At 32.7% G+C, this 16,904-nt stretch overlaps 2 protein-coding genes across 2 annotated transcripts; both read left to right on the top strand.

Moving 5' to 3' along the window:
- The first annotated feature begins 184 nt into the window (after window positions 1-184).
- LOC105178641 (uncharacterized) lies at window positions 185-5,197 on the top strand. Its single transcript, XM_011102155.3, has 9 exons — window positions 185-671; window positions 1,457-1,496; window positions 1,633-1,711; window positions 1,839-1,884; window positions 1,961-2,059; window positions 3,141-3,209; window positions 3,285-3,633; window positions 3,726-3,880; window positions 4,082-5,197. The coding sequence occupies exons 1-9, from the start codon at window positions 228-230 to the stop codon at window positions 4,889-4,891; spliced, it is 2,091 nt and encodes a 696-aa protein (XP_011100457.2). The 5' UTR covers window positions 185-227; the 3' UTR covers window positions 4,892-5,197.
- Window positions 5,198-8,768: 3,571 nt separating this feature from the next.
- On the top strand, window positions 8,769-10,951 carry LOC105178652 (glycosyltransferase family 92 protein RCOM_0530710-like). Its single transcript, XM_011102166.3, has one exon. It carries the CDS (start codon window positions 8,800-8,802, stop codon window positions 10,540-10,542), a length of 1,743 nt encoding a protein of 580 aa, XP_011100468.1. The 5' UTR covers window positions 8,769-8,799; the 3' UTR covers window positions 10,543-10,951.
- Window positions 10,952-16,904: the final 5,953 nt, after the last annotated feature.

Raw genomic sequence — 16,904 nt, 5'->3', positions numbered from 1 at the left:
AATATATTCTGACATCGTATGGTAATAATATATTATAAAATTATCAAATAAATACTAAAATGACATCATAGAACGATGCATCGGTATTATCTCACACGTGCAAAACCTTCCACACGTGAGATTCATCCCAACCCACTTTCTTTAGTTCCCAAAATTTCAAAACAAAAATATATTTGTTAAAAAAAAAGAAAAAGAAAAAAAAGGGGTCCCCTCCAAAGACCAAAGCAATGGGTAAGGTAGCAACTGCAGCAACAGCGGAGATGAGGAGAAAGAAGAAGAAAGGCCGCCCCTCCAAAAACCCAATTGCCCTTTCTGCCCCACCTAAACCCATTAATTGCGATTCCACCCCAGCCACCCACCGCCGATCCACCCGCCGGAAACCTAGTAATTTTAATTCACCGCCGCAGCCAGAATTCGAGGACGGCGATGACGACGACGAGAGGAAGGAGAAGAAGGTTAAGCTTGTTGTTCGTTTGCCGCAAGACGATGAAAATAGCAAGATTAGTCAGAAGCAGCAGCAGAGCCGACGGCATTCACGAGATTACGATTCGGTGTCGGGGTCGAGTTCTGGCTCTGATTCCGATCCAGAGTCTGAGGATCGCGTGGCGTGTGCCAAGAAACGCAAGATCAATGCCGGTGATTTCAGATCTGAGCATGTTGTTCCCGTTCAGGTTTGCTATGTTAGAAAAGTTGTGTTTTCTAAATTCTGAAAATTGAGGGGGAATGTGGTGTGGGCTTCTTTGAAAATGTTGGTGGAAAAATTGAGTTTTCATCGTCAGTTACACAAATTTTGGCAACTTTTTGAAAGTGAATTTTCTATTTTGGGAATATTGGAACCCCAGTTTCGAAAAATTCTTTCGGGGGTTTTACTTTGTGGAAGTGATTTGAAGCGGCTTTCGGGTTTCCTCGTGAAGGAAAAAAATTATTACTTTTTTTTTCTTTGGGTGATGTTCTAACTTCTGAAGATCTCTGAAGTGCGGGTGCTGTGTGTTTTGACTTAGTCAAAATCTGTATCCATGTGTTTTATTGAAAAAATTAAAATAGATTTAGATTTATTTTTCCATTTAATAAAAATTTCTGATTTTGCATGAATTCATCTTCCATCTTTCTAGCTTTCATGTATTGCATACACATATACGTCCATGCACTTCTTTCTTTCTATGTGTTGTTAATTTATTTGTATTCAATTTACTCCTTTCTTCATTCAAGTATGTATGTATTTATTATATTATTTATAAAGCATCGCACCTTGAAAAAGGTTCTGATTTGTCTTTACTCTGAGTTGCTTATGATTCTTTGGGTTGCAAATAGTAGTATTATTTTCTCACTTGTACTTGCTGGTGCTGTTGTTCATTAACTGCTTGTTTGCACTCTGACCCATTCTTGATGATATTTATTGAATTTGGTCAATAATTATTATGTTGATAATGATAATGATTCTATTGATATTTTACAGGAGAAAAAAGTTGTGAAAGCGACAGACCCTCCTGTACATGGTTCTCATTACAACCCTTGCTTGATTTTGGAATAAAAGAAAAAAAATTGAGAACTTTCTTTTTAGTTGGAAAATTTTGCAACTTGGGTTTGTGGTTTAATCTGATCTTGGTCATTTTATTGAATTTTTGTGGACAGGGTCGCCATTGGAGTCTGGTCCCACAACACCTTTGCCAGACAAAACGTTGTTGGCCTTCATTCTTGACAGGCTTCAAAAGTATGTGCTTTCTTGTGTCCTTTTTAGCTTTCTTAGATTAATTCCTTTTCAACTCGTACTGTTTCTATTTTTGGGGATTCCATGTTCAGTTCGTCAGTGTTGTTTTCTTGGACGTATGTTCATGCAGGAAGGACACTTATGGTGTATTTTCTGAGCCTGTGGATATCAATGAGGTGATCACTTGTTCACAGATTGGTGATGATAATATTTATGTTATTAGCAGTTAATATGGAGTTAATTTCCTTGCAGCTGCCTGATTATTTTGAGATAATAGAGCAACCTATGGATTTCGGGACTGTGAGGAAGAAACTTGATGATGGAGCTTATAGAACCTTGGAAGAAATGGAGGTTGGTCTTGGTTATGCGAGCCAAATGTGGAACTAACAGCAGTTTAATCATGCTTAACTTCTATGTTTTGGTGGTTAAGATGATTTACTGTATTTGGGCAATACATGTCGATATTTGTAGTAGTATCTGCTCCAAAAAATTACTTGTTTTTTGGTCCATGATAGTATTTTTATAGTTTACCAATTTAGTGAACTCCATTTTGTGGGAAATTAACCTCTTTATGGATATTTCTTAGCAGTGAAATGAAGAGATAGCCTCATGCCCTATTGGCCAACCCTTGGACTTAGGCTTGCATTAAATCTTATCTGGTTATAGATCAAGTTATTTTTTCTGATTTCATGTTTCTACTTCATTATATGCAATCTCTTGCATTCTCTGAATGGTGAGTCTCAATAATCCACAATGCTGAATGATAAAAGAATCATCATAAGTATCTTTTAGAACTGTGGATAACCCTTATTTGTTTGCACTGATAAAACCTATCTCGTAGATTACCATAATCTTGTGTTACTTATTCATCTCATAAGCTACAGAGAGGTAAGGATAAAAGGCGAAAACATTTGTATGGGGGATGGATAATTGCTTGGAACTTGCTTACAGATTAATAAAGGTTTCTTTCATATATTCTGGAACTTGCTCACCTGTTAATCTGGCATGGAAGCTTAATAGTTAATACAATATGTATTAACTAATGGAATTGAGTTAAGGATTGATAATGCCTCGATATTCACTGGATGTGTTGGTGGTACTGCAGGGTGAAGTGAACCTATTGTTAGAGAACATATTTACCTACTTGTTTGCTGTTAAAATATGTAGGTTATTTTTTCCTATGTATTACATAGTGGTTAAAAGTTTTTCACTGCTTCTTGGTCTATGGTGCTTAAGTTTCTTTTTGTATGTATTAAGGTATGCCTGATTTTCTATTTCCTATACATTTTTGTTGTATTCTTGTAGCTTCATTTCATGCATGCCATTGTGTGCTTATTTGGTGTAGTTAATCTTGATTTCATTATATTATGACATAGTTGTGGAGGCAAATCATGGAAATAAATGCTGACGTTTCCTTCTATTGTCATTCCAGGCTGATGTGTTTTTGATATGTTCCAATGCCATGCAGTACAATGCTCCAGATACGGTCTACTATCGACAGGTTCGCATGGTCCTTTATGCTTTATTTCAATGTACTCATCATCCTACACTCTGTCTGAATAATCGACTACTTTAGGCACGCTCTATACAAGAACTTGCAAAGAGAGACTTTGAAAATTTGAGGCATGAAGGCGATGATGGTGAACCACAACCTAAGGTTGTTAGGAGAGGCAGGCCCCCAAGCAGCAAGAACCAAAAGAAACCTCTTGAAACATCCCCAGTTGATCGTGTTGCTCCTGAGCATTCACTGGGTGCAACTCTCACTAGCGTAGAGGACAAGGGAACTGGATCTAACTCTTACAACCTAAGAAAGGGACCTGCATTATATAGGTTTCGTCCCAATGACCCGTTCATATCATCTTACCGGTCAAGAAATGGTGAAAACTACTCTAGATGGTTGACTGACTGGAATGATGAATTTCCAGGTTTGTATTTGTGCATCTGGTGCTACTCATAAGAATCTATATTTATTCAATTACCTTGCAACTTGGTTAACCCCATCTCTTCTACCTTGCAGCATCCATTTTAAGGGCCGACATGAAATATGGAAAGAAACAGTTTACGGTAGATGAGAACAGGCGTGATACCTATAGGCAATATCATCCCCCATCTTCTGCCAACAATTCGTCCGAATTATCTAATTCTATTGGAAATATGAAACTGTTGGTGCCGGTAGGTATCTTGAGAAACTTCCAAGTTTAGTTTGTTCTTATGGAGGGTTTAGTTGAAGATGTTAGTTGCTTTCTTACCCTTGTTTTTGTTTGTGCTCTTGCCCCCTAGTAGATTTGGTGTTGGAAACTAAAACGAGCCTATTTAGATTTAGGCTTATTTTAAGTAGCACAGAGATAATTCTTAGTTTGTGTGGATTTTCAGGTGGGTCTTCACGAACCCCTTGCTTATGCAAGAAGCCTGGCCAGATATGCTGCAAATCTCGGGCCTGTAGCTTGGAAAGTGGCATCGAAGAGAATAGAGTATGTCTTGCCCCCCGGGGTACAATATGGTCCTGGGTGGGTAAGTGAAAATGGAGCACCTTCACAGCCATTATCTTTTTCAATCGAGAAACAGAAATCATCAAATAGCTCTGCTGGTGATTGCAATTCAAACAAACTTGTCACACCTTCAAATTCTGATTTAAGTTCCGCTGTGGCTTATGCACCTTCTGAAGCAATGGTTGAAGCCGTTAGGAAACTCAACAGCCAGCATGAGCTAGGTTTACAGGGCGATGCTTCTTCCTGGAAAACACAATTCCCAGTTCAGCAAAAACCTGCATATGCCTCTCAAAGAAACGGTCTTGTTGGAATTTTTGGGTATGATACATCTGCAATGACAGGAGCGAACCCGCTTGCTTCCCAAATGAAGGAACCTGTACCCCGATATGATCTTTCAGCGAACCATTCATCATATATGAACCATATCATTCAAGAAGAAGCAAAGTTGCTGGAGAGTTGGGTTACTTCACAACAAGGATATCAAATTACACAAGTTAGTAATGTCTCTGGTTCTCATGGAGAAGCCGAAATGTGGAATTTCGGGAAATCGTCTTGGCCAGCGATGCCACAGCAACAAAGACATCATAATCTTTCCTTCCCACCCGATCTAAATGTGAGAATTCCAGCCGGTTCGCCTAGTTCTAGCTTACAGATTGGTTCCCCTCAGCAGCCAGATTTGGCATTACAACTCTGAAAACATTGATTTTTCCATTCTTGGAGGCTGCAGCTACTTTGTGTCGTCAATAGGTAAATTCTTGACATTCGAAGCCCAGTGTAGGCTTGTGATCTGGAGGGCTATTGGTTTATAGAAAGTTTAGGAGACAGGTTGTATAAATCATGTATCTAATTGTTTCTTAGTTAAGACAACAAAATTATTAGTGTAACATTTAAAAACTGTGATGAATGACCATAGGACAGGGAAAATAGAATGTCTATCTGCTTATGATTATGAAAAATTCTTGCTGCCTTTTGATTATGGGCAGGATGGAGTTGAACTTCATATTGCCTGAATAGATGATACATGCATATATAGGTATCTACTTGTATTGTAGTACCCCTACTTAATTATTACTATTTCACCCTTTCTTTAATTACAACTCATTCTATAAATAATTTCTTTTCAATCTGTAAAATAAATTTTATTTTATCGACATAATATATAAATATCCCAAGAGGTAATAGATATGCCAAAAGGTTGTATTTACTCTCACCGGATGTCCTCATATACATAACCTCAAAGGAAAATAATGTAATAGCCAATAGTGCAAAATTTTAAACGCAAACCCGACAAAAGACTAGAATATTTAACAACTAAACAGTTAAAAATTCTGACTTCAGATGTTACGGCTGACCCACCTAATAAGAATAATGCCATGGCTTAAAGTTTAATATGGCTAGTCAGTGTAATCTATCTGCTAAAAAATATGTGGCAAAGAATGAGCTGTCTACTCAGTAAATATAACTAACCAGTCTATATATATACACATGCAACAAGTCACGTACAATGCAATCACATGAACTAACAAATATTCGTCATATAACAACAACATATTTATGGAATAATATATACCCACAACTGTAAATCAATCCATGACATAGTATTTGACATTATCGCTTATTTCTAATGCCTTACTTACTCTAATTGGAGTACATCAGTCAATGATTTTGTCGGCCATCATCATCTCAGTCAGTGTTATGAGAGGATACCCATTGTATGCGATATCCCACTTTTTTATCCCAGTGTGTAGCAATATCGGCATAAAACATCACAACGAACATAGCATCTCCACACCACCCTAGTGTGTAGCTAACAACACAGAATATTCCCCGCTTCCCGGAATATCACGGTACCCTACGCATTAACTTAACTCATTTATTTTTTATATCACATCATCATTAATGACATTATCGTAAACCACTGACTATGTTCCTAACTAGGTAAGCACCATCTTTTATTTCAATTTACAACAACAATATCACTAACTTCATCATTCTGTTTTCTATAATAATTACCTTCTCAGTAATAACTTCCCAATTCGATTTCATGCAACAATCAATTATACAATCACATAATCATACCTCTCACGTCCATACATTACAATCACATATAACACATAGTAACAATTTCACCGATATTGAGGTAATCCAACAAATAGTCCACGACTAAATATATAAACAACTAATATACAAAATCCACATACACAAATATAATCCAAGTTCACGATCAAATATAAGAAACAAATATATATAATAGATATAATACTACACACACACATATAAAGTATTATACTTATATTCAATATATAAAAAATATCGTAAATGACCAAATAAGATATTCAATAATATTCTTACCTTTTCGCCAGTCTTTTAATATTTTATTTATATTAAATCTCCGTTCCGTTTTCCTAAAAAATAACTAAATTTTCTAAACTTCTCAAGTATATATTTAATTTGTCAACTAACTCTTAAGAATTTATTTAATCAAACCCCTCATATATTTATAACTATCGCTTTTAATAACATTCCTAAATTAGAGTATCATTAAAAACCTAATTTTTCTTCTTTAATAACATAATATTTCTCAAATATAGTTTTCGGAACATTTCTATAAATTTCTATCAATTTCTTGCTACTATATAATTTAATTAAACCCCAATACATAGAATTACATATTTGGTTAATAGCCTCGATGAAATTGCGTAAATTAACTATAGTAATATTTAAATCTAATAACTTAATTAATCAATTATATCATTTTTATCTCAAATGTGATATTTAATTTGACACTAATTTAAATAGCAAAACTTGTAAAATATTTCGGTTAAATAATACATCGATCAATATAAACAACATTTAATAAATAGATTAATTAAATAATATAATTATATAAATTAAAATTAAATTCCCATACCTATTCACCCACACTCTCAATTGTGTGAAATGCGTGTGTATGAATTTTGTGTGTTTGTATAAAGTAAGTGTGTGAATCAAAATATGTAAAGGGGGTGACGCGGTGGGTGGCATGATGCTACCCACCCCTCTTTTTTTCACTATATTTTTAAATTTAATCTTTTTTAATAATTACCATTACGATTAACTAATTTTCTTATTAATACAATTGACCCCCAAACATTATAACAAATTTCAATTTAGTCCTTTCAAATTTTATATATTTTAATTATGACCTATGATGAATGAGGCTTCTCTTGGGCGCAGTTGCAGACAAATTTCTTAAATAAAGAGTAGGTGTTGTTGTCCCTTTCATTCATTACCAAACAAAAGTTGGTCATGTTGCTGTTATTATTACTGCAATATTTTAATCTTTTTTTTTCGTTGTTTTAAAAATTATAAATATTTCCTCATTTTATGGTCTATCTAACAACGAGTCCATTTTATTTATCTATGTTAGATTCTCGTTCAAATTTTTATGATGAACTAACAAAAACATCGTTTTTATATAGAATTTTTTGAAATATATTATTGTTGATGAATACGCTTTAGAGATTATTTATTTTTAATAATCCTCAGTTTTTACGATGTATATTTTCTCAAATATTCTATTTTTCTTTTTTTTAAAAAAAAATACCAATAACGGTAAAAAAGTCATTTTCACAATACAATCTAGGGACTGCATATATATGTATTTTATTTGAAGGGGTATTTATAATTTTTTAAATAACAAAAAAATACTCGTAATATATTATGCCAAAACCTTGATAGGTAGCTGTAATTTACTCTAAAGAAAATCAGGGATCGATATTTTTCATGTATTAGTTTATGTGTTATTTTACTGAATTTTACGAAAAAACACACCTCATCATCTGAAAATATTTTAAATGAAATTTAAAAATAAAATTAATGGTTAATTAAAAGGATAATTATGATTCTTAATTGAGTTTATTAAAATATTTATGTAAGCATATGCCTATATATATATATACACATAAATTTGAAATTTGAAGTAGAATTCCTCCGATTAATCTAATTAATTAATTCTACATTAAGCACTAATCAGCATCATAATTAATAGGACTTTGATTATTCTTTCTTCAACAACTCAACATTCATTCCATAATTAATTAACTTTAATTATGATTAGTAGATACAAAATAGACTTGCATAATTTAATTTTTACTTTAAAAATTATATCAATTAGATAAATAAAAAATTATTACGAGAGAGAAAACTAAAAGGGGAATGAAATTGAGAAGAGAGATAGAATCATGTCTTTTATAAGTAAATAAAGGAAATTAAATATATTACTTTTGAAAGAAAAATTAATTTTTTCTCCAATCAAAAATATTTAAAACCCACGTGACCTACACCATTAAATTAGAAGAAAAATTCAAAAGTGTTAATTTTTATAAATTACGAGATTAAAAATAAATGAAACTAAAAGTGAAACCAGAATTAAAAATTCTATTTTTTCTTTCACTTAATAATAAAAATATAAATTTTAATTAAGTTCAAATATATATATATATATATATATTGTGATCGAGTCATATATAAAAGGAGCCCAACTCTTCGTCTATCTCCTAATTCCCCCCCCCCCCCCCCCCTCTCTCTCTCTCTCTCTCTCTCTCTCTCTCTCTCTTACTCATGGCCCGAAAAGTCCGTACGTTTTCCCCATACGTCATCGCTTCTCTCTTCTTCTGCGCCGCCCTCTACCACCATTTCCTCCGCCACGCCTTCTCCGTCTTCTCCTCCTGGCCCTCCCCCACAATTACCTCTACCGCCACCGTCAACTCCGCCGCCAACTATGCCATTCAGGAAAACCTCACGCGAGCAGCAGCAGCTTATTCCCCTCATGACACTGCACCTCTCCCCGCTCCCTCCCCATCGTCGTTGCCGCCTCTGCCGCCGCCGCCAATCTCCACCACTGGGATTCTTCTCCCTGACTGGGAAGTGCTTGTGATTGTTTCGCCGGAAACCCCTCCGTCGAATCTCGATGGTTACCTCTGTTTGTTTGAGACTAATGAGACATCCCCGGCGAGATTCTCCGGAATGTTGCAGTTTCCTGATCGCGCAACGTTTAGTTGCCTTCTGCCAGTTAGAGCTCGGCGCCGGAGGCTTCCCTTCAGGCAACCGGTGCTGTTGAAGTCTCCTGACAATCCTCCGGAGCGACAACCGACTGCGCCACCGCTCCTCCGGTGGTCTTATCTGGTGTACGACTCTCTCACGACGGAGGACGACGTCGTTCTATTCGTGAAAGGCGTGAACATTCGGCAGGGAACTAACCGGGAGCCGAGCGAATTCCGGTGCGTGTTTGGAGATGACGTAGCAAACGGCGTTAAGACCACCGTCACGACCTCCATGCAAGAAGTGTTTCGCTGCAAACGCCCTGAGCCAACGGCTGTTTCTTCAGTCGGAGGGGAAACCAACCCAAACCCAATGAAGATCTCCTTGGAGATCGTTGGCGAAAACCGAGTGGTCCCATCCGTGGCGTACTACACACCCCCGCGCAAGTTAGAGTCGAAGAACAGGAAATCTCTACTGTGCGCCAGCACCATGGTGTATGATGTGAGCAAGTTTTTGCGGGAATGGGTTTTGTACCATTCCAGAATTGGGGTTGAAAAATTCCTACTGTATGATAATGGGAGTGATGATGATCTTGGAAGAGTTGTGGACGAACTCGTAAAAGAGGATTTTGATATCAACACGTATTCTTGGAGATGGCCTAAAACTCAAGAAGCTGGATTCTCACACAGTGCACTCTACGCTAAAGATGTTTGTACATGGATGATGTACTTGGACGTGGATGAATTTGTGTACTCCCCTTGTTGGAAAAATCTCTCGGAACCCTCAAAATCATTGTTACACCCTCATCTAATTTCACCAAACTCATCATCCAGCAGCTCAGGTCAAATTAGCATTAGTTGTTATGAATTTGGGCCGTCGGATCAAAGGGTTCATCCAGTCACAGGAGTGACACAAGGGTACAATTGCCGGCGGAGGTATGAGAACCGGCACAAGTCGATAGTCCTATTAGATGCTATTGATGGTTCTTTGCTTAATGTGATACACCATTTTAAGTTGAGGGCAGGGTACAGGACTAGGAAGTTGAGCACCAAGGTTATGGTGGTGAATCACTACAAGTATCAAGCATGGCCCGAGTTCAAGGCCAAGTTTAGGAGGCGGGTGTCGGCCTACGTCTTGGACTGGACCAAAAAGTTGAACCCTAATTCAAATGATCGGACGCCCGGATTAGGGTTTGAGGCGGTGGAGCCTCAAGGGTGGCCTCGGATGTTCTGCGAGGTACGTGATAACAAGTTGAGGGATTTGGTGTTGAAATGGTTTGGGATTAAGTTGGATCATGGGATCCGAATGACTTGGCAAAGATGAGGAGATTGATTAATTGTGTGGATATACGTATGTACCATAATTGATTGTTTAATTTGTTGAATTGGGGGTTGCTTTGGTTATGGTGGAGGAAATAAAGGGAAAGGTTGATGTAAATTAGGGATAGAGGAAAAGAATATGCACATCACATGCATCTCAAGATGGGGTGATGCAAAGAGGATATATTTTTTAGACATTCTTTTCACATGATTCTCCTTTTTGTTCATTAATTAATTAAGTAGAGGGATTTGGAGTGGTGAGGAAAGAAAGGAATTCTTGATTTTGTTTACCTTAATTTTGGTAGGATTTTGACTTTCAAATGAAATTTATATGTATATAAGAGGTAGGTAGGTAGGTAGTACTGGATTTATGCATGCCACACTTCTCAACTATACATACTTCATTCTACTTATCATGTTACTGCTTATTGTTGAATTTTATGGCTAACAGATCATCTTGAATGATATACAAGATGAGTGTTTGTGTAGGAGTGTACAATATATAATGTAAATCCCAATGAAGAATGTGGAAGGGTGGTGTTGTGCTCAAGTGGTCAAGACATGATTTAATTAGGCCTAATCATCATTATTAATTAATTGACACACTTAGTACTAGCTATACTGTGAGGTTTCCAAGATAATTATCATTACTTCATTATTATTTGGTGTAATTACATGTAAATCTCTTGTGCTTTGGGAAACTACATCTAGTACATATGAGGTTTGCTTTTGTCTAACAAATTAGTCTCTCCGTTGGTTTAAAATTCACTGAATTTGTTGATATTAACAAAAAAATTTGGATAAAAATTAATATTTACCATCGATTGACTTATTACAGGTCATATAATTTTTCTTTTAACTAAACTACATTTATAACGATGAAGATATACCTCTTCACATACATTAATGCATGAAAACATATGAGGGTAATTTGGTCATAAAGAAAATTATTTGACCAGTAACAAGTCAGTAATAAGTCAATTGGGGATAAATATAGATTTATTTTCGATCTTTTAGTTAATGTCAGCAAATTCGGTGAATTTTAACTCAAGAGGACTTATTTGTTAAACAAAATCAAATTTCGGGGGTGTTAAATTACAGAAAATTTACGTATAATTATACCAAAATTCAAAAAACGATTGTGTAACTATCCTTATTATTAACTAAATTTACTTTCAGAGAGAAAAAGAAATTAAAAAGAAAAGAAAGGTTGAGAGAAAAAAGGATAAAGTGGAAGGGTATATATATATATGGGAATGGGAGAGTGAGAAATAGAATAGATGAAGTGCATGGGGAAGAAGAGCAGTGCAGACTGCAGCGTGAGGCATGGCTTTACACTTTATACCCAAACCCTAAAGCCTAAAGCCTAAAGCCTAAAGCCCCGCCCCGCCCCCCCACACTTTACTTCACCTTAACATCACCAATCCCCACTTTATTTGCATTTCAAGTTACAAAATATCGCTTCATTTTTATCCTTTCATTCCTTCCAAACTCTCAATAAGGAAATAGCCCAAAATAGGGATCTGCTTATCTTATTATTAAATATTATAATAAATCAATATTATTTATCACTGTCAAATAAAATCCATACGAAAAATGGACATGATCATTTAACAACTGTCATGATTTTAATTATAACCAGAACAATTGCTATAATTTTTAATTGTGGCTCATTTTTTTACTATTCTTGCAAAAACAAAGGCTAATAGTCGTTGTGTAACTATGTTAATTAGTATTTTGTTATATATATATATATATATATATATTTATTTATTTTTACTTTTAACCATAGTCAGTTATTATAAAAAATAATATTTCTTCTATTGATCCCTGCTAATGATCTATGGTGGCATGTCAATCGAGATGTTTGTTTTTACTACAATATGTAATTAACCTTGTCAGAAAAAATAATACCAAATTAGTATAGATAAATTGTAACGAGCTTTCTTGAGATTTGATACAATTATAAATCACATCATTACTTGAAAAATTATAAATATTTTCTTACTTTAGCGACCGTCTAACAATTTATTCAATCCGTTAGTTCCCATAGGTTTTAGTTCATTTTTTTACTGCAAACTAATCAAAATACCTTTTGTGTATTATGTATTATTTTATGGACTGTTTGGATGTTTTTCTTTTAAAATTTTTCATCCACCTCGTCTGATTTTTTATAATTAATTTTATTTTTTTACCAAAAAAAAATAAAAATAAAAACAAGGGGAAAGTACTAACAATTTCAGACCTTTATCCAAAGATTATATAATTTTATCAAACATCAGGAGGTATTTATAATATTTCGAGAAGAGCTCATTGTATTTTTTTACCTTTATTTAATTTTTATCTTCCCTTTTCTCTCATTTCTTATCTAAAAGTTTTATTCTTTTATATCCTATTTTTTTATTTTTTATTTCTCGCCCATATTATTTTTACAACTTCTTCCTTTCACTTCTTATAAACTCACAAATAGTACATTAGGGAGTTAAAAAAAGGTAATAATTTCATAATAAAACTTAGATAAATATTTATAATTTTATATTTTAAAATTTTAGCACATACTTTGAGTATCACTGCAAGAAAATATATATCAAATGTCAATTTTAAAGTTGTCAGTAAGAATATATATAAGTGACAAAATTTTCAAAAATGTATATCTCGTCACCATCATATATAAAATTGTCACTAAATATATACAATTCGTGACACGTTTATAGTGACAAAATAATTATTTATGTATCACTAATTGTATTTAATGATAACTCTTTGTATATATTTTTTTATCACCAACTCTTATTAATAATAATTTTTTATAAAATATTAATAATTATTAAAATCATGAAATTCATTACTGCGATAATCTAAACATGTTTGTCACGAAATATATATAATTAGTGATAATATTAAAATTGTGACTTGATTTTTTTCCGATTAATCTTTAATTTTTTTTGTAGTGTGTGCTTTAATATAGTTTATAAGGAATATGAATTCTTTATTTTTATTTTTATATAGGGCTAGATATATGTAAAAATTGATCTATTTATTAAATTTTACCCATTAAAAAATAATTATTTTGTATAAAAAATTCATTTATAAGACCATATATTATAAAAAAAATTAAATATATATATATATATATATATATGTGCATAGCACGGCTCCTACGTTAGTATTGTACGGTAAAACATGAGCTTTGTTCTTGAAATGTAACTTAATTAGAATACATGGTAAGGGCAATTCGGGTAATTCGCAAAACTTTTGGGCTCCAATCCATCTCTGGGCCTTTTGTAAGAAATCCTTTAGAGCTTTTGTGGGCTGAATTGTGTACTACTACTCATGGGCTGGACTTTAAAAATGGGCCCAAATAATAATAATAAAAAAGTTGAGTACCACATTTGTTAATATGGCAATTGCATTGGATCAAATTGCAACTTTTAATGAACAAGAAAAAATTTCAGCTTTTTGCTCAAATATAGAATTTTTTTTAAAAAATTATTGTCCTTTGAATGAGGGAGATTATTGCATCGACACCCTTATGTTATTTTAATGATATATTTGAATTTATTATTAAATTTCAACCAATTCTTTTCTTTTTTTTTTTTTATGAAAATGCTCGAGATGGCGTAGTATAGAAATGCCAAAAAAAAAAAAAGAGGTGCATGGGCTAAATTAAATATAAATATAATAATTATAAATTAAAATTTTACTATAAAAAAAATTGTAGTTAAGTTCAATAAAAGCAAAGGTCTGCACGAGTAGAACTTCGTCTTTTCGTGCATATGTTTCTTGAATACTTTCACTTTTATAAAAGAATTTTTTTATCAACTGCATTTTATACATAAGTTCAATCGTTTACAGCTGTTTGTCTGTGTTTCTCATCTTGAAAAGTGCTTATATATACAGAACGAATCAATTTTGTTGAAGTTGGTGCGACCTAATTCATCAGTTCGATCGAGAACAGATCATTCGCATTCGAATCACGAAATCCACTAATTATGTAATTACCAAGTTGTTACAATGCAAAAAAGATGACTTGTTTGTATGCCCTAAACTTGGATATCATCATACAACAATAATTCCCCTAAAATAAAAACCCTAATTAGGGTATTTATGATAGAGCCATGTTTGTGCCCCTTATGAATAAGGCAAAGAACCTCCATATTTGTTGACATGCAATTGCAAATGGGCTGTTGGATATGCCAAACATGGCACTCAATGATTGGATGGTAGCCCAAATATTTTTGGTCATGATAGTGACCTTTCCTATGTTTTTATCATCAAATCATGCCAAAACCCCCCATCTTAATCAACCATCCATCATCATATACACTCATTTTCAACAACTTTAGTAGAAAAATTTTAATAAAATTATTTAACAAATTAATATTGTAATTTACTCATATTTATATGTTCAAATTAATATTGTTGTCAAGATGGTGTTTGGTTAAATTTATTTAAAAATTTTAATAAATAATTTTAAAAATATTTTATAAGATGTATAAGTTTATCAAGTGTTTAAATAAAAGAAGATTACTGATTTAAAAATTTTAGTAATAGCAATTCTGTGATTGATATGATCAAAATTGAAGGACTCTGTCCTTATTTTTCTTAGAGGGACTTATAATTAGCTCCGCATATTTTATTTTTGAATTTTATAAGTGCATTTCTTAAATATTTATAAAATACCCCGTAAAGTTTTATCAATAAATTTTAAATGTCATATAAAGTATTTTACGCTGCATTTGAACTGATGGATTTGAAGTCGTGAATTTTGAATTCCTAATAACAAATCTTTTGAATTTATTTGGGTAATTTAAAATTCAAAAAAAAATTTAAATTCTTAAACTTTAAGCCCGAACTATTAAACATTAATGAATTTCAATTTCTTTTAATATGGGATCATTTGAAAAAAAAAAACTAAAACTTTACATCAATTCAAGTATAACATTAATAAAAATTTGCACTTTTCGTCCCACACAATAAACGGTATTGTACTTTTGATCCCACAGTTTACTAGCTTAATACATTTGGTCTCGTAGACTAAAAAATTACAGCATTTGCGATCATAAATGCTACAATTTTTTATTATATATGACTAAAAGTGCTCCAACTTTTTATCCTATAAAGCCCAATATGCTAAGTACGTAATTTTGAGATCAAAAGTGCAACATCCTCTGTTATATAAAACACAAAATATAATTTTTCCTAACATTAAATAACTTATAAACTCATCCAAACACCGGCACACCACTTTACATGTAATAAAAGTAGTAGTTAATTATTTAAAGGGTTAATTTTAAAAAGTTACTATAAATAGAGTGAAATTGTTATAATTAAAATATGTATATATATATGTATGTATGTATGTATGATCATAATCTTGTAAAGTGTTTACAGCCAAACAAGACCTGTTATTGGACCCCATACAAACAATAAATCATCTTGGAAATTTGTGAACTCTATCCATCTATTTTTGTCCACTACTTATTATTTTTTAGAAAAAATAATAATAATAATAAATGGGTTGACCTAATAAAAATGAAAGTCCATTTTCTTTTTTTTTTTTTCAAATTATTTTTTTAAATATTTTCCAAGAAAATTCAAGAAATAACACTAATGCCTGCCATTTTCACATCAACCCTAATTGTGAAAACCAATAATTCAATTTAGGGTTTCACAAAATTCTTTGATTTGATTTGATTTTTTTGTAAGGAAGAAATGTGAAGGGTCTGGTCATCCGCAACTTTAGCTTCCACATGTGCTCATCTCACCAAATCTGGTGAGTTCATAATACACACTAATTATTTCCACGTGTATGCATAATTTGAATTTTTATTTAATTAAATAAAAAAATTAAGAATAAAATAGATAATGAGTTAGAATTAATAAAATAAATCGATACCGATTACGCAGGAATATAAAATTATTAAGAAATTGATTACAGTGTGAATAAATAAAAATATTTACGAGTATTTTTATCAATTTAATAATTTATCGATCAAAACTTGATCGTTCACACCTCCCTATTCTCACCATTAATTATTCGTATTGATTTAAAATAAAATTACAAAAGGGTTAAATCCCCTCTTGCAGATATATATATATATATATATCAATTTTGACGCCATACTTTATTCTATATGAAAAACTAATTAAATAGTGTCGTTGCAAAATTTTTAAGTTTATATCTTAAATATATTTTCATTGTCTTTTTTGATTGAAATTTCAAAATTACGGGTTCTTAAAGATTTTAAAAATAGAAGGGATATTTTGATATCATCTTTAGATGATACAAGAGCGTAAAATAAGTTTAATAAAGAATTTTTTGTTTTTTTTAAAAATAAAAACCACCTAGAGGTAGGGGAGCTT

The sequence above is a fragment of the Sesamum indicum genome, linkage group LG2 (genome assembly GCF_026168435.1).
Source record: "Sesamum indicum cultivar Baizhima isolate 11 linkage group LG2, ASM2616843v1, whole genome shotgun sequence".
Lineage (NCBI taxonomy): Eukaryota > Viridiplantae > Streptophyta > Magnoliopsida > Lamiales > Pedaliaceae > Sesamum > Sesamum indicum.
The sequence above is the reverse complement of the archived record's forward strand: the minus strand, read 5'-3'. Positions and strand labels throughout refer to the sequence as shown.